The sequence below is a fragment of the Nyctereutes procyonoides genome, unplaced genomic scaffold (assembly GCF_905146905.1).
Source record: "Nyctereutes procyonoides isolate TBG_1078 unplaced genomic scaffold, NYPRO_anot_genome, whole genome shotgun sequence".
Classification (NCBI taxonomy): Eukaryota; Metazoa; Chordata; class Mammalia; order Carnivora; family Canidae; genus Nyctereutes; species Nyctereutes procyonoides.
The window spans coordinates 35076417-35103560 of record NW_026575046.1 but is presented as its reverse complement, the minus strand read 5'-3'; the positions used below and the strand labels follow the sequence as shown (position 1 = coordinate 35103560).

At 39.4% G+C, this 27144-nt stretch overlaps 2 protein-coding genes across 7 annotated transcripts in view; both read left to right on the top strand.

The window, feature by feature from the left end:
- Positions 1-359: 359 nt before the first annotated feature.
- HAVCR2 (hepatitis A virus cellular receptor 2) lies at positions 360-16091 on the top strand. Its single transcript, XM_055325810.1, has 7 exons — positions 360-626; positions 1686-2024; positions 2936-3019; positions 6651-6688; positions 8211-8337; positions 11991-12027; positions 13597-16091. The coding sequence occupies exons 1-7, from the start codon at positions 572-574 to the stop codon at positions 13754-13756; spliced, it is 840 nt and encodes a 279-aa protein (XP_055181785.1). The 5' UTR covers positions 360-571; the 3' UTR covers positions 13757-16091.
- Positions 16090-27144, top strand: part of HAVCR1 (hepatitis A virus cellular receptor 1) — a 32837-nt gene continuing 21782 nt past the window's right edge. For 3 of the 6 annotated variants that reach the window (XM_055325808.1, XM_055325809.1, XM_055325803.1), the window contains exon 1: positions 24877-25434. In XM_055325808.1, coding sequence (XP_055181783.1) covers positions 25396-25434 — 39 coding nt within the window. In that variant the 5' untranslated portion in view covers positions 24877-25395. Of the gene's footprint in view, positions 16525-24876; positions 25435-27144 lie in introns of those variants that run through there. The other 3 variants (XM_055325807.1, XM_055325802.1, XM_055325805.1) reach the window with 3 other exon arrangements.

Sequence of the window (27144 nt, the reverse complement as noted above, 5' to 3'; positions counted from 1 at the left end):
GGTGGAGTGGAAAGGACTCATAAATGTGAGGTTAAAGAACACGCCATTCATTGTCATGATCTCCAGCTCCCAGTCCAGTTCCTGACACCTAGTAGGTGCTTCATTCACATTGGTCACGTGATCAACCAACTGGCTGATCTGACTGAATGAACACATGGATGATATGTTTCTACCTTGTGTTCCCTTGTAACTAGCTGGACCCATATGCCATCCATTTCACACAGAGGATTATTTCATTGGAGATATGAGGGGTCTCTCTATTTGCTAACAGAATTTTCTTGACTGAGAGACACTTTTCTTTCTCTGAGTGTTGCTTCCTCTTCGTTGATACCAACGGATAAATATCAGAGACTGACAGGATGTCTGTGGTGTAGCATGACAGAGAACTGGGGTTTCCTTTGATCTAACTGTGGACTTGGCAGCAATAGAGAGGAAAGATTTGTAGTCAGATGCGCTGATGTGCTGGGCCATCAGTTGAGGGCAGTGGAGAAGATACAACTGCAAGAGCTCCCCAGTTCCACTGGAGAATTAAAACTAAACAGAGCTGTTATTTGACTTGTCTTCAGAATCCATGGTTTCACATCTTTCCTTTGACTGTGTCCTGCTGTTGCTGCTACTCCTCACAAGTAAGTCTGGGCATGGACTTTCACACTTGAATACTACAGGATAAAGATACAAGGATGGTCATTGTATTGTTTGTAATAGCAAGTTTGGAAGCAACCTAAATGTCCACCAGTGGGGGAGAAGGTAAATAAGTTGTGATAAATCCATGATGCAAACAGGGAAACTGACTACACATAGCCATGTGAAACGTCTCTAAGTCAAAAGTCAATTGAAAAAAAGAAGGTGTAGAAGGACGCATGTATTACATTTTTATGTGTGTATGTGTGTTGCAGGCAGTGGGAATACCTGAATGCTCCCTAATGTATAGACTCTGGGAAGGGGATCTGGAAAATGGGAAGGAGTAGGGAGAGGGAGTATATTCTCGTGTACCTTTTATACTATTTAAATGTTTTACTATATATATATATATATGTATTTGGTAATATATATATATATATATATATTTGGTAATATATATATAAACGTAAAGGCAATTAATTTTAAATCTCAAAATAGCTTGTGAGTGGTTTTAAATACACAAGCTTCTTACTCAGCCAATTGCTTTTATTTATTATGTGCCAAGTGCTTAAAAAAAAGAGAGATTTAGGTCAGGTTAACTGTGTTTCATTGGTGAGCAGACAACTAGCCCAGGCCAGTGAGCTGTTTTACTGGCTGACAATGACCCATTTTCTGATTATCTGTTTCCATCAGCTTTGCCCTTTGGTGTTCACAGGGCTGGACCACAATTCTCTCTTCGGGCATTGGTTCTCAAAGTGAGTTTCTGAGACCGGCCATGCCAACAGCTCCTGGGAACTTGCTAGAAATTCAAATTCTTATACCCTACCCCAGACCTATTGAATTAGGAATTCTAGCCGTTGAGCCCAGCCATCTGTGTTTAAATACATCTTCCCAGTGATTCTGATGCTACTCAAGTCTGAGAATCATTGTCTTAGTGAATCATCTTCCAACCAGGACAGCAGCACTGGTTTCCCTTTTATTCTATAAGGCATTACTTGCAGTTTTCTTGAAATCCCCAACCTCATTCATCGCTTGGGTCTTGCTCTCTTTCTGTCTTTATTCAGGGTCTTCAGAAGGGGCATATGTAGCTGAAGTGGGTCAGAATGCTGATCTGCCCTGCACCTACTCTCCAACCACTTCTGAGAATCTTGTGCCTATATGCTGGGGCAAGGGATCCTGTCCTGTGTTTGAATGTCATAATACGGTGCTCAGCACAGATGGAAGGAACTTGAAATATCAGACATCCAACAGATACCGGCTAATGAGGAATTTCCACAAAGGAGATGTGTCCTTGACTATAGAGAATGTGACTCTAGCCGACAGTGGGACCTATTGCTGCCGGATCCAATTCCCAGGCCTAATGAATGATAAAAAGTCAAACCTGGAGTTGGTCATCAAACCGGGTGAGTGGACCTTTGCATTCCTTCTTGGATAAAATCACCTGCAGGTAATATTAAATATACTAATCGGTAGTACTTCTGATCTCCCCAGTTACAGCCCTGAGGGTGGGTCTCTGAGACCTAAAGTTTAACAGGCTCCACCAGCAATGCCCAGCCACTTTTAATTCCCTTCACCTATTTTAAAACCATCGTCAGGATCTATAGAGTGGGAGGAAAAGTCAAGATTGGTGGTTTGAGAACCTGACTACTCATTAGAATCACCTGGAAAACTTTTTAAAACCCATAGTTCCTTGGTCCGTACCCATGAACCAGATACATTGGCATCCTAGCAGGTAGAGCCTGAGCACTGGGATTTTATATAGTCTACCTTAAATGATTCTTCCCCCCTTCCCCGTATGGCCAAGATTGAGAACCACTTGATTGTGTCCCTGTGGGGTAGGGAGGAGTAGGGTGTCTATGCTCACATGTTTTGGGATTTATAGAGCATATAGTGTGTGGCTAATGGAGTTGAGTTCAAATCCAACTTTGCCTCTTACCTATCTGTGTAATCTTGGGCAAGTTATTTAAACTCTGTAAACTCCTCTTCTATGACATATGGTAATACCTATCACAGAAGCCAGAAGCCACTGGAAGGATTTTATGAGGTGTTTATGAAAAGCATTTAGGGTGGCCATTTGAGTGGCTGTTAGTTCTATTATGAACAATGAGACTGTGGCAATGATGACTGTAACACACCTATAACCAACATTTTAAGAGTGTAATACACTCTCAAGGAAGGAGTCTGGGTAGGTTTGGCAGTTGGGCAGGTGCTTCCCTTCATTTGTTGCACTTCAGATTTTTTTCTGCTTTGATTCCCTGCAACAAGTTCTCTGCTCTTAGAGGAGACTCATCCTTATGTTGGTTTCTGATATTAGCCAAGGTCATCGCTACTTGGACTCTATGGAGAGACTTCACTGCACCCTTTCCACTGATGCTCACCACCAAGGGACATGGCTCAGGTAATTACACAGGAGGTGTAGCAGCAAGACTTCAGGTGTTTTTTGAGTTTGGGGGATTTTGAATATGGGAAAGAGATGAGAAAAATGTTTGAGTGGAGGCATGAATGTCCCTGTGCACATGAGATAGTGTGTGTGTGGGGGGGGTAATGGGCCCAAACCTGTGCTGGGAAAAGGAACCCTGAGCTAAGATTCAGAATTAGTCACAAGTAGCCCTGTGACCTGGGCTGAAACCTTTCATTTCCCTGGATCTCTGCTTCTTGCCTGTTCAAGGAGAGGGTTCACAGACTTTGGATTTTGTAACCTGGTAAAATTCCCACCCCATCCAAAAAAAAGAGTTCTGGTGATCTACATATTTTGCCAAATAAGAAAAAAAATTCTAATGCCATTATTGTGTTAAAAAAAGAAATGTTTTTAAATTAAATAAATTTAGTCTTAATGAAAAACTCATTACATTGCCATTATTTTCCAATTGACTCCCAGACTGGGGATGTCTTTGTCACGAACTGGCTCCAGTCCCTATTTGGGGTTGGATTAGATGATTTCAAGGATCTCTTTTAACTGGAATGAAGCCCAGCATCTTTAATTCTAGCCTCAGAAGAAGCAGCTACATTCTTTGAGTAATTCAGCAGGACTTTTCCATGTTGCTCTGGAAGAGAAGATAGGGTCAAAATAGCAGACCACAGGTCACACTGAGCAGGGAGATTAATCTTAGATGTCTCCTGTCAGATTCCTGGTCCCTCTTATACTCTGAGGGGTGTAGTCTTCCATTCAGGAAGATGAGGGTAATAACAGGTACATCCCATATCTTAATCTCCTAAGTCCCACTTTATGAGATTTAAATAAGAAACGGTGTCTCCAGTGCTTAGCCCAGTATTTGATTATAGTATGTACTCATAACATGTTGGTTATCATCTTTAACATTACCAGTAAGACCTGGAGGCAGAATGAGATTGTGGTTAAGTATGTCAGCAACAGGGTTCCATTATCTTCATACTAGCTTTATAGGTCAAAGCAAAATTGCTCAAACTCTTTGAGGCTCAATTCCCTTACTTCTACACTGGGGGAAATCCCAGTACCTATTGCATGCCATTATTATAAAAATTGAGTGTGGTAATGTATGTAAAGTGCTCATAGTACCTAGCCCACAGAAAGCACTCCAATATTAGTTATTATTAAAAGTATTAACTTCAGCTCTCTAATGGTTTCATCTTTGGTGATCCTTTAGTGATTGGTAGCCAGCCAACATCTCTTATGCGATTAATGAAGAAATTAAATGTGGTGGAACCAGATGACAATCCACATTGTGGCTTAATCAAGTCATACCACATGTTTATTATATGAGCACATTCCCATCCTGTGCTCCAATGTTCTTTACAGTGTCACAGCCAAATGGGCATTCACTGAATGCTCACACACCTTCCTCATGAGGCATTTCCTCAGAGTTGTCCATATCAAAAACAGCTGCTTTTCCCTTTAGTTTTTACCTGTTGGTTCCTTCCCTCTTGAGCAACAAAGATGGGGTCAGCTCTTGCATTTGGCATAGTACCTACAGTCTCTGAGCTTTTCAAAGGACTCTGAGAAAATATTTAAGCAAAAAGGCAACAGTTCCAAAATGGGAAAATGAAATGAAAAATTAAAATTATTATTTAATGGCCTGTCTATAATATGTAACATTATTTCAATTACTTCCCTGTCAGTCAACTTATATGTAGTTATACAAACCTTTCCTTTAATGTGGAATGTGGGTACATTTAGTATGTTTGCTATAAAGTGGAGTGGAGCCTTAACAAGTAAAAGTTCCAAGTGTCTTGGAAGCTCCTAAACATATCTTGAACACAAAACAGTGCAATGTCTCTTCCACCCGAAGGCAGCAGGACTAGGTCATGGTGAGTCCTTAGCTCTGGAGGTAGATTGGGTTTGAATCTCAGGTTTGCCAATTACTCGTTGTGAGATCTTAGGCAAAGCACCTCTCTGAGACTCAGGTTCTTCATCTGAAAAATAGAAAAATAATAGTACCTACGTATTGTGGTGAAGATTAAAAGATATTATGCAAATAAAGTGCTAAGCACCATGTCTGGCAGGTAATATGTACTAGATGTTAAACTATAGATTTATATATTTTTAAAACCATCACATCCCACCCCACTGCCACCTCCACTTCAACCGAGCCTTGGTTTCTTTAGGAAAACCAATGCAGATTTTTCTTACTGTCCCACTCACCTGGTTGATAGCTATCTATGTGAAGTTAAGCTGTGATAATCAATAAAATAGAGCACTGTTGGGTTATTTTCACTGTTAATTGAATTTTTTTCTTTTTAAAGGAGAAGTCAGTCTTACCATTTAGACCAAGAAAAATAATTTTAGGGAAGCAGAAACTGGGTATATATTAGAAAATCTTATGTGTGGTTAAGATTCAGTGTTTACTTAACAGTTCCACCAATGTGGTTTTTCTACTTCAAATTCCTTTTAGGCATTAAAAAGAGCAAAGGTAAGTGGAAGATAATCTCTCTTTTTTTAAAAAAAATATTTTTAGGCTGATAATATTAAAATTTTAATATTGAAATCATGGTTTGTTAAATTAGGGGTTCTTTATGAAAGGATTTAGATTTTTAGGCTTCCAGAAAGTGGCCATGACATTTAAGAAGTTTCAAAGCCTCTTATTCAGCCAGAGAAATGAGTAGACATCTTTAATTTTCCCAAAGCTGACAATCTATTGATTTTTAGAATGTAGAGTCTGTGAGGTCAGGGTCTGTGCCCATACCGTTTGTGGATCTGCACCGCGTGCCTGGCATGGAGTAGGATTGTTGTACATGTTCATCAAGTGGCTAGACAGATGAACAAATAAATGGATGAAAAGGAAAGAAGGGGAGCTGGCAAGTAGGTAATATGACCGCTTGATAGTGACAGTATTGAGGCATAGGTTGTTGAAGGCAGCGCAGATAGGAGTTTATATTTGAAGCTATGCACACCTAAACCAGAAGGCCATTTCAGTTATTCTCTAAGCCGTGTGACCTTGGTAAGTCCCTTCACTTTTGAATTATCAGCTTCTTCATCTGTGTGACAAGGCTAACAATACTCACTTTAGAATAATTGTTTTGAACACTAAATGAGATATTTTGCGCAAAGAATTTAGCACAATGTCTGCTCATGGTAAATTATAGCCATGGTTGTATTACTTTCATTTTTAGGCAACTAAATACCCTGTCTCCCTCTTAATGAGTAAATGGTAAACTTTTTCAAGAAAATTAAGTTTTGTTATCTTTCAAAGTCTAATTGCAATATAATGCCTGCTTGAGTATAATTAACGTTGTTGGAATTTTGCAGCCCCACTGGGGCCCTGTGGACACAATGAACCATATATTCAACATAGGTCTTTCTTACAGAGGTCTCCTCATCATGGAACTTAAGTAGTCCGGTTCATTATCTGGTTAAAAAAAATATGGTCACCCTAAAATTGATTTGCAAGTGTTAAGAAAATTTTGTTAGTCTCACAATTAATCCTTGTGAAGAGTATTGAAATATTGAAATAATTACAAATAGAACTCTAGGTATCTTTTCGACTTTTTTGAAAAGTCAGATAACAGAAAACATTCTTGATTGTTCTATTGGTTATTTTTTCTCTTTATGGCAGAGACACAGACACTGGTGGCCCTCCATGATAAACAAACTGTAAGTGACTTTGTGTGTGTGCGTGTGTGCATGTTTGTGTGTGCGCGTGCGTGCACTCATGCACTAACCTCATGCTCAATTTAGAGAAAAGAAAGTTCAGCTTTAGTCTTCCTTCTTGTTTGCTCTCTGCTAGGGGGAAAAATGCCTTAATCTCCCTTAGCCTCAGAGCCCTGGCTGTAATATGTTGATGATGACAGTTCTAACTGCAAAGGTCTATTGTAATGCATATAAAGTGACTGGCACAAAGTAAGTGCTGGAGAACCAAAACCAAGAAGCACTACCCTCTTGTCTCTTTTCTCATATTTCACAACTGTATGCCACTGTGGAGGTTTCAGAGACCCTCTAGCTCCTTAGAGTATATTTATTCTCATTTCCACGGCAACTTTAATAAGAAAGATTGTTTAAATTTATTTATGTATGACAAGACTCCAGTCAGGAATATTTTAACCCAAGAAAATTAACCCAAATTAAAATAACCCAAATATTTTAACCCAAGAAAACCCAAATTGGGACATATAAACCCAATTTATATGTCCAATTATACATAAATCAATATTTTAATTAATCACAAATTTAGTATCTCCCACCTTGTCAGAGTAAAAGGGAATCCCCTAGATAGCAAGCTTTAGTAGCAACTTAAAATTCTTTGGAGATGTATCCAGGAGTCTGCACTCATTTGACTAAGTCCCCTACTTGTGTATTCACAACTGAGGCTTAGCACTTTCTTCCTCCCCCTCTTCATGAACAAAGACTGACTCTTAAGTGCCTCTGTATGTTTGTAGTATTTAATGCACAGTATCTTGCATATAGAACTCCTGCTGTAAATGTTTATTGAATAAATGGAAGATTTGATTACTTTGACTTGTTTTAGAAGTGTTGACTATTATTGCTTTTAAAGGGGGAACGTAGACTAAGATTTTGGAAGCAGAAGCATTTTCTCTGTTAAAAAATTCAACTGATTAGAGCAATAGCCATAATACTTATCACTGCTTAAGCATTTATTATATACAAGCCCCTGTGCCAAGCATTTTATATCTCTTGTCACTTAATTTTCCCAAGAACTCTACACAATGGTGGCAGAGCTGGGATTTGAACCCAGGATTGTCTGGCTGCAAAGGCTGGCCCTTAAATCACTGTCTTTCTGTGAAGGTGGGGGTTTCTCTACCAGACACAAGTTTAGACCACTCTGAAACTCCCCGGAACACCAGGGGACCTTGAATGAAGGGAGTTCCGTTCTAAAGCCCATTTTTATTTGGAGAGGAGATTTTATTTGCTAAGACTCCTGTGCCCCCACAGCATAGAAGTGGCATATTTTATTCCCTACTAACTCTGAAGAGTATGCTCATCCCTTTCTTTGGGTGGTTTGAGGCTTGCCTGGAAGGAGACAGATCATGAGTAGTCTCAAGGTCCCTGCATTCCTGTGGTGCTGTTAAGGGGATGGTCTGATGCACAAGTCATGAGACTTGGTGACCACACAACTGATCGCTGGCCACTTGCTGCAATTCTGTTTGTGTTTCCATAGCAAATACCCACATTGGCTAATGAGTTAGAAGATGCTGGTGCGACCACCAGACTAGGCGTCTACATTGGAGCAGGGATCTCCGCTGGGCTGGCTCTCATTTTTATTATTGGTGCTTTAATTCTCACATGTAAGTTGGTTGGTGTTGCTTCTCTCTCCCTCTGATAAGGAAGTGTAAATATAGGAGCCAACACAAACCTAGATATAAGTTTATATTTGTACCTGAAGGTGATTACACTGAATACTCTGTGGTCCTCCCAAACCTACCAAAAATAATGGCTAATTTTTACTCAGCAAATACCATGTAAAACACAGGCATTGTGCTAAATGTTTTATGTACATTTTATCATCACTATCTTATGCAGTAGGTAGTATTTATCACCATTTTATAATGTAGGAAAAGTGAAACTAAGAGAGTAGGCCTCTTCCCCATAAAAGGCAAAGCTGGAATTCAAACCCAGGCAGGCTGATTCTAGCACCTAGACTCTTACCTTTTGCTAAGAACACAAACTTCTTTAATTCATGCATTAGGTTTATTGGGAAGTACAGCCACAATATTTCTTTCTGTGCATTGTCCTAACTCATCTCCTCAGGCACAAGTCTTTAGAGAGGGTGGCAAGTCCTTTAACCAATGGGTCATGGGCCAGGATTGAAACATTTTTTTTGTTCCTTCATGGCACTCAACAGACACATTGTTTTCTAAGTTATTTTTATTTTAAAAATCTTCATAAGGTATGATTTATATACTATAGCTGCGTATTTAAAGTATGTTCAACTTGATGAATTTCCATAGATCACATTCAGGAAACTATCACTACAATCAAGACCCAAACATTGCCATCACCCCAGAAGTCTCACTGTTTTAATTGTGATATACTCTCTTCCCTTTGAGGGCAGAGGCCAAGGCCTTATACTGCAGCTTAGTACATTCTAGCAGCCTTTCCTACTAATACTTAAACATGGACTGTCTATCAGATGACCAACTGTCCCAGATTTGCTCAGGACTGACAGGGTTCCTAGGATGTGGGATACCAGTGCTAAAACTGGGACAGTGAAGGGAAAACCAGGATGAATTGGTCACCCTAGTTGTGTGGCTTAAAGCTGATGAGTGTCTTAAGTGCATTAAATCCTCATAACTATTATACTGAGAGAAATATTGATATTATTCTAAGTTACCAAGTGGAGAATGAGCATGCTGCCCAACGTCATACAGTTAGTTCATTAGATATGGGTTTGAAGACAAGACTCTCCTCTTCTTCACCATTATACTGTTCTGCCATTATTGTAAATGGATTGTTCAAAGAAAGAAGCTACCCCATCCACACTTACTGGGTTTACTGACAGGCAGGGGAATTCGTGAACTGATCACATGAATGTAAAGTCTACAGGTTGATGAAGAGCAATAACACTCACTACATTTTTGAGTTCTGTCATGGCCTGGATATTAGGGGCCATTCTAGTTTGTGTAAAGAGGTTTGAAGTGAGGTTTCATAAGGAATGAGAGAAGTCTAGCACTTTGTACCTACAGCTATATTACTCCAAAAACATGGCTACTTAGAAGAACAGATGGGAAAGTCCTGTTTGATTTGCAATCTTTTCTCTAGTAGTTGCTGGAGAAAAATCTTTTTTTTTTTTTTTCTGGAGAAAAGTCTTTTTTTTTTTTTTTTTTTTTTTTCTGGAGAAAAATCTTAAAAGCAAGGTGACAGGATTTGAAGTTATGACATCAAAACCATTAACTGGCAGCAATATGACCAGCAATCCTATATCTTTCTAGTGCACTCAGCATCCATACCTCAGAACTACCCAAACCTCCCTCATTTCTCACTCATCTGATGGAGTATAAAAGACCTGTTCCATCTCCTTTGCCTTAGTCAAGACTTTATTCTTCCTTTTACCCCTTTCCCTAGAATCATCTACCTCTCTCTTTCTATTTATTATTCTTTCATTAGCATAAAAATATGTTTTAACTCACACATTCCTTGTTAACTACTCTCATTTCTCTGTTTTCTTTCACAGGCAAATTTCTCAGATGAGTTTTCCTACTTTGTATCTCCTGAACTCTTTAACCCGTCCTCTATCTTCTACATCTGAAGCACCAAGGAAATAGTTTTAGTCAAAATCACCAACGACCTCATTTTCTAAATCCAGTAGACACTTCTGTCTTCATTGTAATCAATCTTTCAGCAATATTTAACCAGATTGACTCTCACTCATTCTATAAGGTGTTCCTTCTCTGGGCTTCTAGAACATCATTCTCCTACTTCAATGGCCATTCCTTTTCATCATTTTTGTTATTTCCTTTTCAGCTTGAATTTTAGATGTTGATATTCCTCAGGGCTGGCCCTTTCCCTTTCTCTATACTTTCTAAGTGATGATCTATATTTTCATAGACTTAAATGTCATCCTTAATTTTCCGCTCCAACTCGGAGTGTTTGTACAGTTGCTTCCTCTACTTCACTGTCTCCCACATTTAACATGTTCAAAATGGAGGTCTAGAGTTTATATTTGACCTTCCCAGAACACAACTTCTGCCTCTGGTCTTCCCCATCATAGCTTTTCACTATCATCCATCTAGTTGCTTAAGCCAGAAAGCCAGAGGCCATCCTTGAATCCTGTTTCCTCCTAATACAAAATCCAATTTCAGATCCTGCAGACTTTCTCCAAAATATATGTAAAATCCATTCATTATTCTGCATCTCTCTTGGTTACCACCTTACTCTGATCTGAGGCATCATGATCTCTACTTACCTTTTCATTTTTTTATACTTTGTTTTAATCTCTTTTTTTATATCTCCTTTTTATCTGTTCCCTCGAGTGGTCTAGTTGCTATGTGGGGAAAAATTCAATCAGTTCTCATATTTCTGCTCTCCAATTATTTCTGATAGGTCTTAGAGTAAAATCCAAAATCTTGATTATGACTTAAAAGGTACTTTGGAGCTAGCCCCAGCCTACATCTCAGACCTTGTCTTGGGCCACTCTCTTATTTCAGTCATACTTTCAGTTGCAGGAACTCACCACCATCTTTACCAGGGGTTCTCTCTGCCTGAATTCTCCCCCTGGCTCTTCACTTGGTGACACATTCTCTTTTTACAGAACTGAGCTTAAAGTTCACCTCTTCTGAGAGTTTTTTCCTGACTACCCTCTCAATCATCTGTTCTAATGCACTGTTGGTTTCACAATAAGAAACTATTATTTTAAATACCTCCCTCAGGGGCAGCTGGGTGGCTCAGTCATTAAGCAAATGCCTTCGGCTCAGGTCATGACCACAGAGTCCTGGGATCCAGCCCCTCACTGGCTCCCTCCTCAGAGGGGAATCTGCTTCTCCCTTTCTCTCTGCACCCCCTCACCCCTGCTTGTCCCCTCTCTGTCTTGCTTACACACACTCTCTCTTAAATAAATAAATAAATAAATAAATAAATAAATAAATAAATAAATAAAATTAAAAAAAAAAATGCCTCCCTCACTAGAACATAAGTTTTAAGAAGTCCGGCTCACAATTTACTTTTGTATCCCTAGTGCCCAGCATGCTACCAGACACATAGTAGATGCTTCATATATTTGCTGAATGTAAGGAATGCATTTTTATTACTTACTAGCATAGTTCATGTAATGAATCAAATATACACTAATAGTTTGATTTAATACAATCCAAAGGGAAACCAGATTTCCCTAAACAATCCTTGCCTCCAGTGAGTTCATTTTATTTCTTATTTCATTTGTTTTATGAGACCATTTTTTTTATGAGAGCATTTTTAATTGACTTTTCTTCTACGTTTTACCTAGGGTATTCATATAGCAAAGAGAAGTTACAGAATTCAAGGTAAGAATAATGGATGGGGTAGGAGAAGGTATGAATCTTAGAGGCCCCTACTATAATATGGCTTTGCTTTTAGAAGTCCTGCCCTAGCATTTAAACTTATACTTCTTCTTACCTTAGGCTTACTTAGATTAATGCAATGCCAATTAAACACACTCCTCTGTTTTACTTTCTGATTTCTCTAGCTTTATTTCTTAAAGTACAGAACTCATCTTGCTATTAATAGGAAATGCTTATTTGTATATCAATGCTTTTTTTTTTTTACAATGAACTGACCCTTCCAGAAATTGAGCTACATTCTGGCTCTAGGCTGGGCATTGGGTTACAAAAAGTGAGCAAGAAATCCAGATCTACTCTCAAGGGCTTTTATAGCTCAGCCCAGGCATTCTTAACTTGGGTGCCTATAAGAATCACCTAGGGCACTTGAACATATTATTGCCAATGCCAGAGCACATAAATCAGAATCTTTGAGGACGTGAACCAAGCAAAGGTGTTTGTCTAAAGTTTTCTAGGTGATTCTATGTGGCAACAGGGTTGAGATCTACTGGTCTATTATATTGCAGTCTTGTTGCCACTTTAGCATGTCTATCCCCTGATAAGGCATGTGATGCTTAGTAGTTAAATATCTGATGATTGAGTGATTGAGTGCATAAATGCCCCTTATAGCAGCCCTATGAAACAGAATGTTTATTATTCCCATTTTATAGATGAGAACACTGAGACACAAAGTTTACTAACATCCTCCAAGGGATTTTTGTGTATTTCTAACTGCAGCATTTCTTGCTTCCTAGAACAGTGTATAACACACTAAATATTTCTTGATTAAGTGAATGAAAAAAGAAACAATGAACCATCCAATTTACCCAAAGTCATGGCTAGTAAAAGACAGAGACAGAATTCAAACTCAAGTCTGATCAGATCCATAACATACTCATGTTTTTTTTTTCTTTTTGAAATTGCTCAAGCCCACAGAAGAACTGAAGTAACAGTACAAGAAATAATAGAACCCTTCAACAAAACTCATGATTTAACATTTTGACATACTTGTTTGGTCTGTTTCTCTGTTTATATACAGAGGTTTTTCATGGCCTATTTGTAAGGACATTTCAGGCATCTGGACACTTCAATTTGTCCCTTCTTATAATACAATGTCATTTTTATACTTAAGAAAATTAAGATGGGGTCCCTGGGTGGCTCAGTAGATTAAGAGTCTGCCTTGGGCTCAAGTCATTATCCTGGGGTCCCGGGATAGAGGCCAGCATGGGCTCCCTGCTCAGCAGGGAGTCTACTTCTCCCTCTGCTTACTGCTCCTCCTGCTTGTGTTCTCTCTCTCTGTCAAACAAATAAAAATCTTAAAAAAAAAAAAAAGGAAAATTAAGATGAATTCAAATCTCCTCAATTGTTCCACAAATTATTTATTTGCTGTTTTATGGTCTTTTCCTCCTAGTCAGGACCTGATCAAGGATCATGTACTACATTTGTTTGTGGTCTCTTCAGCCAAGCCTGTTCTTTTAACTCTATTCTGTGCTGCCCAGGAGATGCTTTACTCAACTGCAACATTTATTTCCACAGCCTCATCACTTTGGCCAACCCCTCTCCCTTGGGGTTAGCAAATACGGGAGCAGAAGGAATGCGCTCACAGGAAAACATCTACGTCATTGAGGAGAACATATATGAAATGGAAGATCCCTATGAATACTACTGCTATGTCAACAGTGAGCAGCAATCCTGACAACTCGGAGGTCTAACCCTCTAAATGCCACCAGATCCTACTACATCATTTTTGAGTGTGGTGCATCATCTTTGAAAACTATGAAATGTGTCAGCTGATTGGTTTTAGAGGCTCTGTCCACAGCCACTGAACAGAGTTTTTATATTTTCTGAAGATAATTAGCTCCTGTAGGGAGCAAAAAATGTTGTGCCCTGCACTGTACTTAGGCATAACAGCACCTCTGTCTTTCAGCCACTGGGGCCACCCAACTCAGACTGCTAATTGGGGCATTAGAGCTCAAATGGGTTCTTACATAGAGTAGGAATTCTTAATATATGGTCCCTGAAATTCTAGGAAAATCAGTCACACAATGTATCCACAAAGCTCCTGAAAATATAGAGAAAATTATGTGTTGAGATATGTGCATGTCTTTTTGGGACAGAAAGTCAAAAGGGACCACTGGTTTTCAGAGATCTGTGACCTATAAAAACAAGCTCCTGGAGGAGGAGTAGTTGATCTTGAATGTTCTCTCTGAGTCTCAAGACTTCTACTTCTCTGAAATTTGATTCTTTAACAGTAAATGCCACTGCAGAGCTCTGCCTTGCCAGTTAGGTAAACTGCCCAGCAAGTTCTGTGATGTGGCAGGAGCTCCTAGAGAAAAAGGAAGTGTGCTCTTGATGTGTTGCCAAGTTTTGCCCGGGGCACACTCTCAACAGGAAATATCTCCAAGCAACTTCTTCATTCATGGAGAGAACTGGAGCTCTGTTTTTCACAGAAGAAGAAGTGGTGACTGGGACACAAATTCTGGTGGAAAGAAGGCAAAGGGCTCCAGCAATCTCTGTTATCAGCATCCAGTCCTTTTACAGAAAGCCTGAAGCTTCAATTTCAAGGTGGTGGTGACTTGATTTGTCTTGCTTATTTGTTGCTTGCCCAGTGCCTGACACAGCTCTCAAACACCATAGAAATTTACTAAATATCTTGGAGTGAAAAAACATAAGGAGAAAGGTAGGCTTCTGGAAAGCCTTTTCTGTTGCAGAGCTTAGATAGAGCTCTTCTTAGAGAATACATAGATAATTTCTAAGCTCCCATATCTGCTCTTACCTAGTTCAAAGTGATGTTTATTTCTTGCATCATCCCCTAGATCAGGTCTTTGGAAGTCTGTTACAGCCTCTTGTCTGTGTCCCCCTTCCTTTTTTCTTGTTTTCTCTTCTCTCTCTCTTTCTCTTTTTGGAGAGGTGCAGAAAGAAAGGGAGAGAGAGAATCCTAAGCAGTCTCCATGCCCAGCATGTAGGCTGATTTAGGGCTTGATCTCACAACCCTGATCTCAATTACTCAATTACAATTTTTGCAATAAAAAACTGATTTAAGTGAGTTGGACACTTAACCGAGTTAGCCACCCAGGCGCCCCTGTGTCCCCCTTCCTGTTGAGCCTCCTCAGCATATAAAAAAATCAATAATAAAAATCTGTTTGAGAACTGCCCCTCTCCAGGTAATAATCAACTGCTACCATGCTGTATGCAGAAAATGTTGGTCACCACGGATGTAGGCAGCTTGTTTGTTTCTAGGAGTCTTTCTGGCAGTCTTGTGTGAGTTATAATGTTCTGGCTGCATTTAGATAGTTGGGAAGTACTGGTGTTGTACAGGAAGCTATATAAGGGAGATTATTTTGCAAAATTATAGGTAGCAGCTCTCATACAAGATGAAAAATTAATTGTGTTTTAAAGTTATGAAATTCTAGAGGGAAGGGACTTCAGAACATCTTGAGCCCAGCTCAATGGTTTCCCCCACAGAGATTCTTATTCTACAAAAATATTTAAACAAGGGTAATGTATACAGGATGATCATTGCAACCACGTTTGTGAAAGACTTATTTCATCAACGGGAGCATAGTTGATTATTGTGATGTCAACATGCTGGTGTAGTTAAAAGGAATTAAGTGGTTTCATCATTGAGCTGTTTTGCTAATTCAATGAATATTTGAATGTCTACTATGTGCCAGGTGCTCTGGTGCTGAGACCATAGAGAGAGACCAAATACACATATCCTTGAACCCCACAGAACTTGTAGTTGATCTGACGGTAAGGAGGATCCATTCCATTCATCCAGTCAGTGAGCATTTATTGGCACCTTTGTTCTATACAGTGTTCTAGTCCCTAGAAATACAGCAGTGACAGAAGTAGACAAAATCCCTACTCTCGTAGAGCTTATGTAATTTGTCAAAGGAGAATATTATATTGTTAACAAAAGAAATATAAAAATTTGGAACAGTGTATGTAGTTGATGCAATTTTTTCATTTTCCTTAAAAATGTCTGGAAGAGTATTACAAAATTAATACGCCTACCCCATAGGGGCCAATGGTCATGGGACAGAATTCTGCTTTGTCCTTTTATGTGCTTTTATGATTGTTTGAGTAATTTCTTTTGTAATAAAAAACTGATTTAAGCATTATAGGAATATTTTCCTGCCTGCCTTCCTCATCATAGAAAGAAATAAAGACTAGAATAAGTTAGTTTCAAGGTCAAGGCTGCCAGTAAGCCAGGACTGGAATCCTGGTTTTCAGAGTAGGATCTACTCTAGGTCAATTATCTGGAAGGGAGAAGTTGGCAGAAAGGGGAACATTAACCCTGCAAGGCTACTACAAAGAGCCCAGGAGATACATGGTAACTTAATTAAAAACAGTGTAATAAGACTGAATGTGTGGCTTGCTCTTAGGATTTTTCCTCCGAAACTCTTCCATGGGAGACCCACAGGACAAGAGGGGGCTCCCTGGCCTTTTTGAACTGCAAAGGTAAGGTCTTATCATGTTATATCTGCATATCACTTCTAGATTTGGAATTTCCTAGACAGAAGTTCCAAGCAGTCCAATCCCCCATTAGTTGATTTTTGGGTACCCCCTCATGCCTATTCTTATTTAAACTTAATTCTCATTTTGGGGCACTGGGTGGCTCTGTCCTGGAATCAAATCCCTCATCGGGCTCCCCGCAGGGAGCCTGCTTCTCCCTCTGCCTGTGTCTCTGCCTCTCTCTGGGTCTCTCATCAATAAATAAATAAAAAAAAAAACATTAAAAAAGTTCTCATTTAAATATAAATTCAAAAAATTAAACTGAACACAATTTTGTCTCCAGTTTCTATTCAGAAAGTCTGGATCTTTTCGGAGATAAGTATAGATAGATGCCCTAGAGCAGCAATTTTTAAGTTTTTTTTCCACCATCTTTTTCTGGGACTCCGTTGGGAAGTGGAGAAAAAAAAGGGGCACCTGGATCATTTGGTTGAAAGGTTCTCAAGCCTGAGGAGAGCTCAGATTTTAGTCCATTTTCAGTGGAAAAATCTGTGCCGAGAAGCAGTATGAGTCAGAAATGTTTCAGGCTTGTAGATCCTCTGTGTCTTTTTTTTTTCAGTAATGGTGACTATAATTAGGTCATTCCAAGTCACTCATTTACTCATAGCAGTGATAATCTTTTGTGAATTCTTGTTCAAATTCCTTCTGCTTATGGTGTGAGTCCTTTTCCAGAGAAACCAGTGAATTGACTTGTTTTTTTTTTTTTTTTTGATTATTTAAGCTATTCATGTGTGGTGATAGTGGGACATCTGTTTAAATGTGTACATTATTTTAATGTAATTGTTCTGTGGGTGGGTCACTTTTGGAAAATATTTCAATATAGTTTATACTCTACACTTATAACCTGCTTTGTGATAGGTTGATACATTGTCCTTTGTAATTTCTACATTTTGTGTTGATACTTTTTCACTCATTTTGAATGTATTTCATGTAAAATAGAAATATTTTATACTCTAATGCAGCGTTTACTTTCTTTTGGTCAGTTCTGAAATATCCATAATCTATACATCTGTATCTAATCTATTTTAAATTTCACTTGCTGTTTCACTTACCATTACTGATCAATTGTATGCTGAATTTCCTTCTTGTTCAGAAAACACATCAGGGGGAAGGTTGTTTCCCACAGTTTTGTTATATTGTAACAAATAGACTATATACTTTAGTATATATAGCTATATTGTAATATAGATTTTTAAAATTCATTTCTTTATCCTAAAGTTCACCACTAGGTCTTAGCAAAAATCTCTTGACCTTAGAATTGGCTGAATCTGAAGGTTTAAAGTAGGGATCCAAGGGGAAGGAGCTTAAAAGCTGCCAGCTGCCTAGGTCTCTGGAAGGTTCTTGGGGGGTGGCAAGAGTGGTGCCTTCCATCATTCTCCCCTGTAACCATTGGACTTCAGCAAGAAATCCTATTATGTAAACAGCAGCCAAATAGCTTCTAATCACTGTGGGAGAAAAGAGTCATCCAAACAAATGGAATCTCAGGTAAAAACTAAGAAATACGACACTTATCCTAGCTGCCTTATTTCAAGTAAATGTATTTACAAGGGGCATTCTGGGGCAGCGGATTTGGAGTCTTACAGTATTAAGTAAGAATCTCTATGAAGTGGAAGACTCACATCTTGTTAGACTGCTTTGATTCCCTTGTTGCTTTTTAACTCTTTTATTTTGAAATACTTCAGGAATTACAGATAAATTGCAATTATAGTACAGAGAGTTCCTATATTCATTCACCAGTTTCCCCTAATGTTAATAGCTTATGTAACCAATGGTACGTTTGTCCAAACCAAGACATTAACATTGGTACAACACTATTAACTACAATACTATTAACTACTAATTCCAGATTTTGGAATTCTGTTCTTTATTTTTAAAATTTTAAATTAAATGGTTTTTGATAAATAGAGTTTAGGTTAAAGGTCACTGTCCCCATTTCCTGTCCTCCTTATAAAAATTTCTCCCCAATCTTATTCCCCAGGAATAATCAGTGTTATTACTTCATTCTTTTCAGCTAGCACCAGCTAGTAGAAATACAACAAGAGCCACATAGGTAATTTAAAAATTTCTACTAGCCACATTCAAAAAGATAAGAAACAGGGATTCCTGGGTGGCGCAGTGGTTTAGCGCCTGCCTTTGGCCCAGGGCGCGATCCTGGAGACCTGGGATCGAATCCCACATCGGGCTCCTGGTGCATGGAGCGTGCTTCTCCCTCTGCCTGTCTCTCTCTCTCTCTTTCTCTCTCTCTCTCTCTGTGTGGCTATCATAAAAAAAAAATGAAAAGAAAAGTTGCAAAAAGATAAGAAACAGGTGAAGTGTGTTTTTAATAGATTTTTAAACTCACCCATCTAAAGTATTTTAATGTAGAATAAATATAAACATCATTAATGGATTCCTTTTTTCCATTTTATGCTTCAAAATCCAGTCAGTATTTTTTATTTAGAACATATAACTTTTCTGACTAGTTGCTTTTTAAGTGCTCCATAGCCACATGTGGCTACTGGCTACAGTATTAGTACAGTTCTTGACCATTCCCTATTCTCTTTTATATACACACAAAGACACAAATTGTAACTTACTTTTTCCACTGTTTATAGAAGGCCATCAGTCCATGTCTGATTATATGGGATAAAAGCATTCATTCAGAGAACTGTGTAGTATTAAGTAGAACAAATGTGCATAATCCATTAGATCATTTCCTCAGGCAGAGATAATTATTTTTTTCATTTAAAATAAGAAATATCCTTTACACAAAAATCTGTGTTTGTGTACTTCCAAGGCACAGAGTTCTAGATATGGGATTGTATTAAAAGTTATGATTGTGTTTCAAGTATTATAACTATAGAACACTATTTTTAAAGATATGCCAGTCATTTTATTGCTAAATGTATATTATCTTTCTCAAGACAATCATTTTTTTAAAATTTTTATTTATTTATGATAGTCACAGAGAGAGGGAGAGAGAGAGGCAGAGACACAGGCAGAGGGAGAAGCAGGCTCCATGCACCGGGAGCCCGATATGGGATTCGATCCCGGGTCTCCAGGATCGTGCCCTGAGCCAAAGGCAGGCGCCAAACCGCTGCGCCACCCAGGGATCCCAAGACAATCATTTTATAAAACTATTTACTCCAACAATGTTCCTTTATCTCAAAATAATTTTTGTTTTTTTGGAATTTGACATAAGAACTAATGTAAGCTAAAAATGCATAGACCTTGCTCCTTTATAATCACAGTTATTATTCATTCATTCATTTCCTTCTTTTCTTTCTCTTCCTCTCCCTCCCTTCTTCCTCCTTTTCTTCCTCCTTTTCTTCATTCCATCCATGCATCCACTCATCCATCCCATGAATAGCTACCTATTGGTATCCCCCATTCCACTTTTGCTCGCCTAAGAATTCATTCTCCTTACACAACACCTGAAGTATTTTCTTTTCCTTTGTTAAAGTCATCAACCAGGTTCATTTGCTCTATTATTTGAAACTTTTCAACAGTTTCCCCTGGGACTGGATTTTTTCTGATCTCACCAACCTCTTATTCACTCTACTACAGCCACACTGGTCTCCTTTCTGCTTCCAGAATAAACTAAGTTCTTTCTGGTTCCAGTGCCTGTTCAGTGGAATTGTTCCCTCTATTTGGAATACTCCTCTCAGAGCATTTGGAGAGCTCCCTTCCTCAACTTTATTGGTTAAATGTCATCTGAGGGCTTCTCTGACCACCCAATCTAAAGTACCAACCTGCCTAGCATTTGTCTAGCTTACTTCCTACATAGTTTATTTGAGTTGGAGATTCCCTTGTTTACATTTTTTTGTTTGTGTGTGCGTGATATGTCTTCCCCAATGCTCAACTGTAAAGTGTTCTATTCTTCATCTCCTATCTCAGATGCCAAGTACAATACTTGGCTCTTTGCAGGTGCCAAGTAAGCATTTGTAGACTGACTGGCTGAATCCATGCCTGCTCAAGCCATGATACAGGTGCCACAGAAACAAAGGTTTGTAAGTTTTCCCTTCAAGGAAGCCAGGGTTCATCAGAGCAGCCCCATAGCCAAGCAACTACTTACAATGAAAGACAATAAGCATACAGCAGATCTGTCTACTAGATTCTGAATGATAGAGAAAAGCATTTTTTGGAATGTCTTCATTTTCTTCCTGTTTCCTGGGAATACCATTCCTTGTTTTTACCACTTCCTTAATTGAATTCTATAAAATTCCAAGTGGCTCTCATAAAATAAAGATGGCCTGATAGCAGGTACTCAATAAATACTAATTGGGTGAATGCATGAAGTGATACAGGTGTCATAGATTCTAGCAGCAGACTGCCTGAGTGAACATATAGTGACTTTATTTTGTATTTTGTAGAAAAACATGTGCTCTACAGTATAAGCACTTGTATATTGATTAAAGCATTATTTCATAATCTGCCCTCTTCCTAGGTGCTTGGTGATGTCTGAATGTGGCTTTAGGCAACTTAAGCTGCTTTTTTTCCCCATCTGGGATAAAGAGAAGGATGATTGTAATTAGGTTGTGAAAAATATGTTGCATGAACGTAGAAGACTTCCAGTTTTGTAAGAACACACAGTTTAGAAACCTCCTTGCTTTTGGGATTTTTTTCTTTAGTTAAAACATTTTACATACATTATATAAGCAGTACACTGGTACATTCTTGTCTTAAATTACTGAAATGAGGGTGCCTGGGTGGCTCAGTCGGTTAAGTGTCTGCCTTTGGCTCAGGTCATGATCCCAGGGGTCCTGAGATTGAGCCCCTTATCCCTGCTCAGCGGGGCATCTGCTTATCCCTCTCCCTCTGCCCCACTCCCCCTCCTGATACTTGTTATCTCTCTCTCTCAGATTAAAAAAAATACTGAAATGATATATACATAGCCTTAAACTGAAAGTCCCCTTTGGCTCTGCTTGCCTTCCTAGCAGAAAGGACACTCTGAACATGTTGCATGGGTATCCCCATCTCCTTTGCCACAACTTTGCCATGTAGATACACAGACATACATGTATGTTGCCATTTGGTCACAGTGTTTTTACAAAAATGGGTTTCTATGAAGTAGATTATTGTGTGAGGTTTTTTTTTCCCCACTTAATACTTCTTGGAAACAGTTCCACATGAGTGTTCCAATAAAATGTTGACACTTTATCAAAGTATATCATTAATGAACAGAGAGTGTTCCAACATTATTGGAAATTTGCAATGCCTACGACCAACAAAGTGCCTTGCCAAGGTTTTTGACAGAACTTAGTGTATATTTTGTCTAGTTGATACTAGCACAGGTAGTTTATTTAACTTGATGCTGGAGTCCTGCAATAGTCTTGGTTTAGGAGAGTAGAGTCCTTTTGGAAACTACCCTAAACGTGTCTGACAAAAGCCCAATGCCATTACCTGCCTCTGATCCCCCATCTCCCCTAAAATGGATGTGAATGAAACATCTCAAGATCATATGATTATGTATCAAGACAGGTGAAAACTGAAAGTTTTGATCCAAAAACAAATCTGTGATGTCATTGTTTTTTTTAATCTCTTTTTTTAAATTTTATTTATTTATGATAGGCACACAGTGAGAGAGAGAGGCAGAGACACAGGCAGAGGGAGAAGCAGGCTCCATGCACCGGGTGCCCGACGTGGGATTCGATCCCGGGTCTCCAGGATCACGCCCTGGGCCAAAGGCAGGCGCTAAACCGCTGCGCCACCCAGGGATCCCATGATGTCATTGCTTTTAAGTAGATGACATTGTTTTAGTTTCAGGCAAAACAAAACAAAATACCCGCCCCCCCCATAATTTCATAAGGTCTTGGGGAAACATTCTGCTTTACACAAATAGTGCCCCCTAGCTGTTTAAGCGGGAGTTTGGTTCACATCTAGCTTTCTGACATCCTTGTCATACATGACTTCAAACCTCTGAGTCTCAATTGGCATGTTATTAATATCTGAAAAATGAATACATAAATTATATTGGAGCATAGTATAGCTCTACTTCTCTCTTGTTAAAGGTGACAGCTTGGGGCACCTGGGTGGCGCAATGGTTGAGTGTCTGCCTTCAGCTCAGGTCATATCCCAGGGTCCTGGGATCGAGTCCTGCATCAGGCTCCTCCTCCAGGGAGCCTGCTTCTCCCTCTGCCTATGTCTCTGCCTCTCTATCTGTGTCTCTCATGAATAAATGAATAAAATAAAAAAAAATAAAGCTGGCAGCTTGTTTTCCTAAACTTCCCAGGGCAGAGACTGGAGATTCACTTTATGTACTTAGAATGTTCCATTGCTTAGCATGGGTGCTCAATAAATACTTGGTGAAATAACATTTGTTGAGTGACAAGAATAATAGAGTAGGTAAACCTCTCACTACTGCATCTGCCCCAAGTTACCTCTATGGGTCCCACACCCTTCCACTTTTTGTTCTTCATTTTATTCATCTGTAAACTGAGGGGTTTGGCCCCCGACTAGGGTCCCTTCATATGTAAGCCGTCTTAAGGTCTATATGGCTTTCCAGGCTTGGAGCCTGACCTAACACCAAGATCTGTGCTGCATCTTTTAAACATGTCCTAGCAGAGAACAAATACTGTTCCAGCACACTAACATCTCTTATAATCTTTGCAAGTTAGTAAATAGATCAATTCCAGCAAAAAAGATTGGGAGACTGGAGAAGTTTGACTTTGTGAGGGTGTGGCAAAGAGATAAAGACTGGAATGCTGGGAGAAAGTTGTCTTTCTCCATAAGAACCTTTGAGGGAGGATCCGTGACAGACCACCAGAAAACTACCTCCTAACTTACCTGTAAGTAAGTCCTCTGGAAGCAAGAAGCTTTGCTGCTTGAGCTTTCTCAGGATTACATGGGATATTTGGACAGTGATGATTGAGCCAATAGGAACTAGGGGAAATTTGCATAAAATTGGATAAATCTTTGTGTGTCTTGGGAGGTAGATTCTCATTCAAATAGAATCATGAACTTCTACATCTGAGTTGTTTATGCATTTCGTGGACAACATCAGTGAGAGGGATAGTGTAACTTTGGAGGAAGCCATATTTATTTAGGCTTCCTTGAAGGCTGTGTGATCTTAGAGTCAACACATGCCTTTGCTGAGCCTCTCCTCATCTGTGAAATGGGCATTATATAATATTATGGACATGGGAATATGTGTGTCTAGAGTATAGCTACATTAGCAGTTTGGCTTATTGACTTTTGTGATTTGTAAAGTAAAAATATTTGTAAACTGTAAAAGATAACTAGTTGTATAAGATGTAATGATCAAAGAAGTACCTAGTATTAGCTTCTGACTTTTGCAGGTTTCGTAGTCATCTCTTGTGTGTTAGAAACTATTGGGCTTATGAAAATTAGCAGATACAAATGGCTCAGAGTAGTTAGAGTTTTGCGAGGCTTGGGGTGGAAGGGTGTGGTCAGCTTGGGAGGGTGGGCAGCGGTCAGAGTTTGGACTTTGGCACTGGGACGCCATTGGATGCTTTTAAAATGGGAGAGACACTTGATTAGATTATTTAGAGAGAGATACTGGAGAAGATTTAAAAAAAAAAAAAGGCATACACCGATGATATGGAGTCTCCTACTCCTCCCCCATAGCCTGTGTCTGCAAGTAGCTGGAGAACACTACCAGACTCTTGGGCTGGTCTCATTTTCATGACTCCTACCTCCAATGGCATCTCAGTGCTGCCAGATGGTCCTACCATAGTCCCTAGTCCATTCGCTCTTATGCATATGCTGCCCTGATCATGTCTAATTGAAATCCCCTGCTTGGGCACTGGATTTCATCTCTCCATTACTCTATAAATTTTTCCTTTCTTAAATCAATTTTTCTTCCTCTTCTGGATCATCTCGAGATCATACACACATGCTGCTATTTTTATCTTTTTATCTTTTTTTTTAGATTATTTATTTATTCATGAGAGACACTGAGAAAAGGCAGAGACATATGCAGAGGGAGAAGCAGACTCCCCGCAGGGAGCCGGATGTGGGTCTTGACCCCAGGACCCCAGGAGCATGACCTGAGCCACCCAGGCACCCCTATTTTTATCATTTAAAAAATCTTTCTCCTGACTCTGTTACCCATCTCCCTCTTCTCTTTCTTTTTCCCTATAAAACTCCTTGAAAGAGTTCCCTGTTTCCCAAGGCTCTCTAAATTTTCCCTTCCTTTGCAAATGTTGTTTTTCTTTTTCTTTTTTCTGAGACATAACATACCTAAGGAGAGTAAACCATCACTCGGCTGCTCTTCACCACAACTGCTTTTGTCAAGGTCATCAGCGATTCCCAGGTCGCACCATTCTGTAGATGAATCTGTGACTTGTGATCATTGCCTCTTCGTTGGATGTATGTGTTTCACTTGACAAGATCCCCTCTACTTGCTGCGTCTCCTCTTCCCTTCTTGCTTGGCTTCTACTTGTGTGCTGGAGCCTCTTCTTCAGCCTTCCGGGGATTGTCCCAGGCCTCAGTCCTGAGCTGCAAGCATTCCCCTGAGCGTCTCACCCAGGTTCCTGACTTTAAAGTACCATTTCTATACCAATGATTCCCCAATATGTATCTTTGTGCTGGATCTGTCTCCTGAACTCCAACAGCTGCTACCTGAAACTCAATACTTTTAAAAATCTAGACTATTTCCTCCCAAACCTGTGGGGAGCACAGCTTTCCCAGTTTCGGTGGCACTTCCAGTTCTTCCAGTTGTTCAGGCCAAAATCCCTTGGAGTCATGTTGAAGCTCCTACACCTCATATCCTGTAGGAAATCCTGTTTTCTCTACTTTGAAAACATTCAGAGCCTGAACTATCTGCTATCATTCCTTCCTCTCTTCCGACATACTACAAAAGTCTCCTGACAGGTCTTCATGCTTCTCACCTTAGCAGCTACAGAGTCCTTCCCAAAGGTAAGCCTGATGCTGTCACTGCTATGCACCTGCGGTGGCGCTCCTTCTCAGGTACAGTAAGCAGCTGGACATTCATGTTTGGTGCCTGAGCATTGTCACCCCTTGAGCCTTACCCCTCGATGTGGGATGTATTCTTCAAGGAGTCACAACGATGGCACTAAAGAGTAGTGATTCATGGAGGTTGTAGAGTTCAAATTAAAAACAAAACAGAACAACACTAGGCTATTTGGGAGCCTTTTGGGACACAATAGAGGTTGTTGTAGGAGATGGAGTTGCCAAAACTTTCAGTCCTACAAAATTGTATGGTCAACTAACATCTTGGAGCCTTAATTCTGTGTCCCTATTATGGCTCTTGCTCATTATTTCTTCTACTTAAAACACTATCTCCCCCTTACCCAATTTTCTGGCGATGAACCTCACATATCACTTTTTAAAGGGATTTTTCTGCCACTCCCTCCTGTCTCACCTCTACCTCCCCCAGTCAAGGAATGATCTCCCCAGCATGATTTCATGCTTCCATTAGCTTATTTAATCAATACTAATTAGGTCCCTTACAATAGTTTAGGAATACAGTAAGAATACTGTCTTAGAGGAGCTTACCGTCTAGAATTGAGTACTTTCCAAGACTGTATCTGTGCATGACTATTTAAATTTAAATTAATTAAAATTAACATTGTTTTTAACTTCTCAGTTGTACTGGTTACATTTCATCAAATGTGGTTAGCAGCTACTATGTTGCATGACACCCACATGTTGGAATAACTCCATCTTTGTGGAAAGTTCTATTGAACAGTACAAGAGAGAGGGAGGATGGAGAACACACACACACTATCAAGGGAAACAAGGTAATAAATGCTGCCTAGAGAATTGAAATAGTGTAGTAAGGTTACTGGTTGGCTACTTTAGAGTTACCAGAGGGATGTCTGAGAAGGTGACATTTTAGCAGAGGTTGACAAGAAAAGGAGAAATCTCAAAATGATGGTGTAAAGGATTGGAGATCTAGGCAGAGGGCACCATGAGGGGAAGAGGCCTAACATGGGGACACATTTGAAAGAACCCCGAGTGTCTGGAGCCCTGTGGCAGGGGAGACAGATGGAGAAGAAATCGGAGAGGTAGGCAGGGGCCAGACCACTCTGCGGGACTTTGTAAATATGGGCAGGAAGTTAGTACTTTTGCTTTTTTGTTTTGTTTTGTTTTGTTTTCTGAGACAGCCATGGGAGTGTTGTAAGGGGAAGAGTGACACAGTCTGATTATATATTTACCATTTACATCATTCTGCCCAATTTTATTGCTTACTTACCTGTCTTTCCACTTGATTGCATAATCCTGGATTTTTTTCATTCTTAGTTTATTGAATCATGTCCCATTAGCCTCCATATATTGATAATAACTTTGGTAGGATTGAATAAATTAGAAAAATCCTTATCACTGATCTGCTGGGCTTTGGCTGAGTTTCAGAATATAAAAAAACTGGTTATAACATATTTTGCCTCCAAAATAAATATCAGATATGACCTCCTTCTTTGTGAGCATTTCAAAATTTGTATCCCCACCTTTGGTGTGGTCAAGGTAGGGTCAATATTTTTCCCTCCAAGTATATAAAGTGGAGAATAAGAGCAAAGTGGGTGTCCAGAAATGAATGCTTCCCTTGTGAGAACTCATCTTGCTACCTAATTGAATTCAAGGGTGTAGCATTGAAAAGCTAGGAAA

What these genes read in the sequence shown, in the direction of transcription:
- HAVCR2 (XM_055325810.1), top strand. Translation starts at nt 572, where the DNA reads ATGGTTTCACATCTTTCCTTTGACTGTGTCCTGCTGTTGCTGCTACTC. An exon ending in GTTGCTGCTACTCCTCACAA is followed by an intron (nt 627 to 1,685) that starts GTAAGTCTGGGC and finishes GTCTTTATTCAG; the next exon opens with GGTCTTCAGAAGGGGCATAT. An exon ending in GAGAAGTTACAGAATTCAAG is followed by an intron (nt 12,028 to 13,596) that starts GTAAGAATAATG and finishes TTATTTCCACAG; the next exon opens with CCTCATCACTTTGGCCAACC.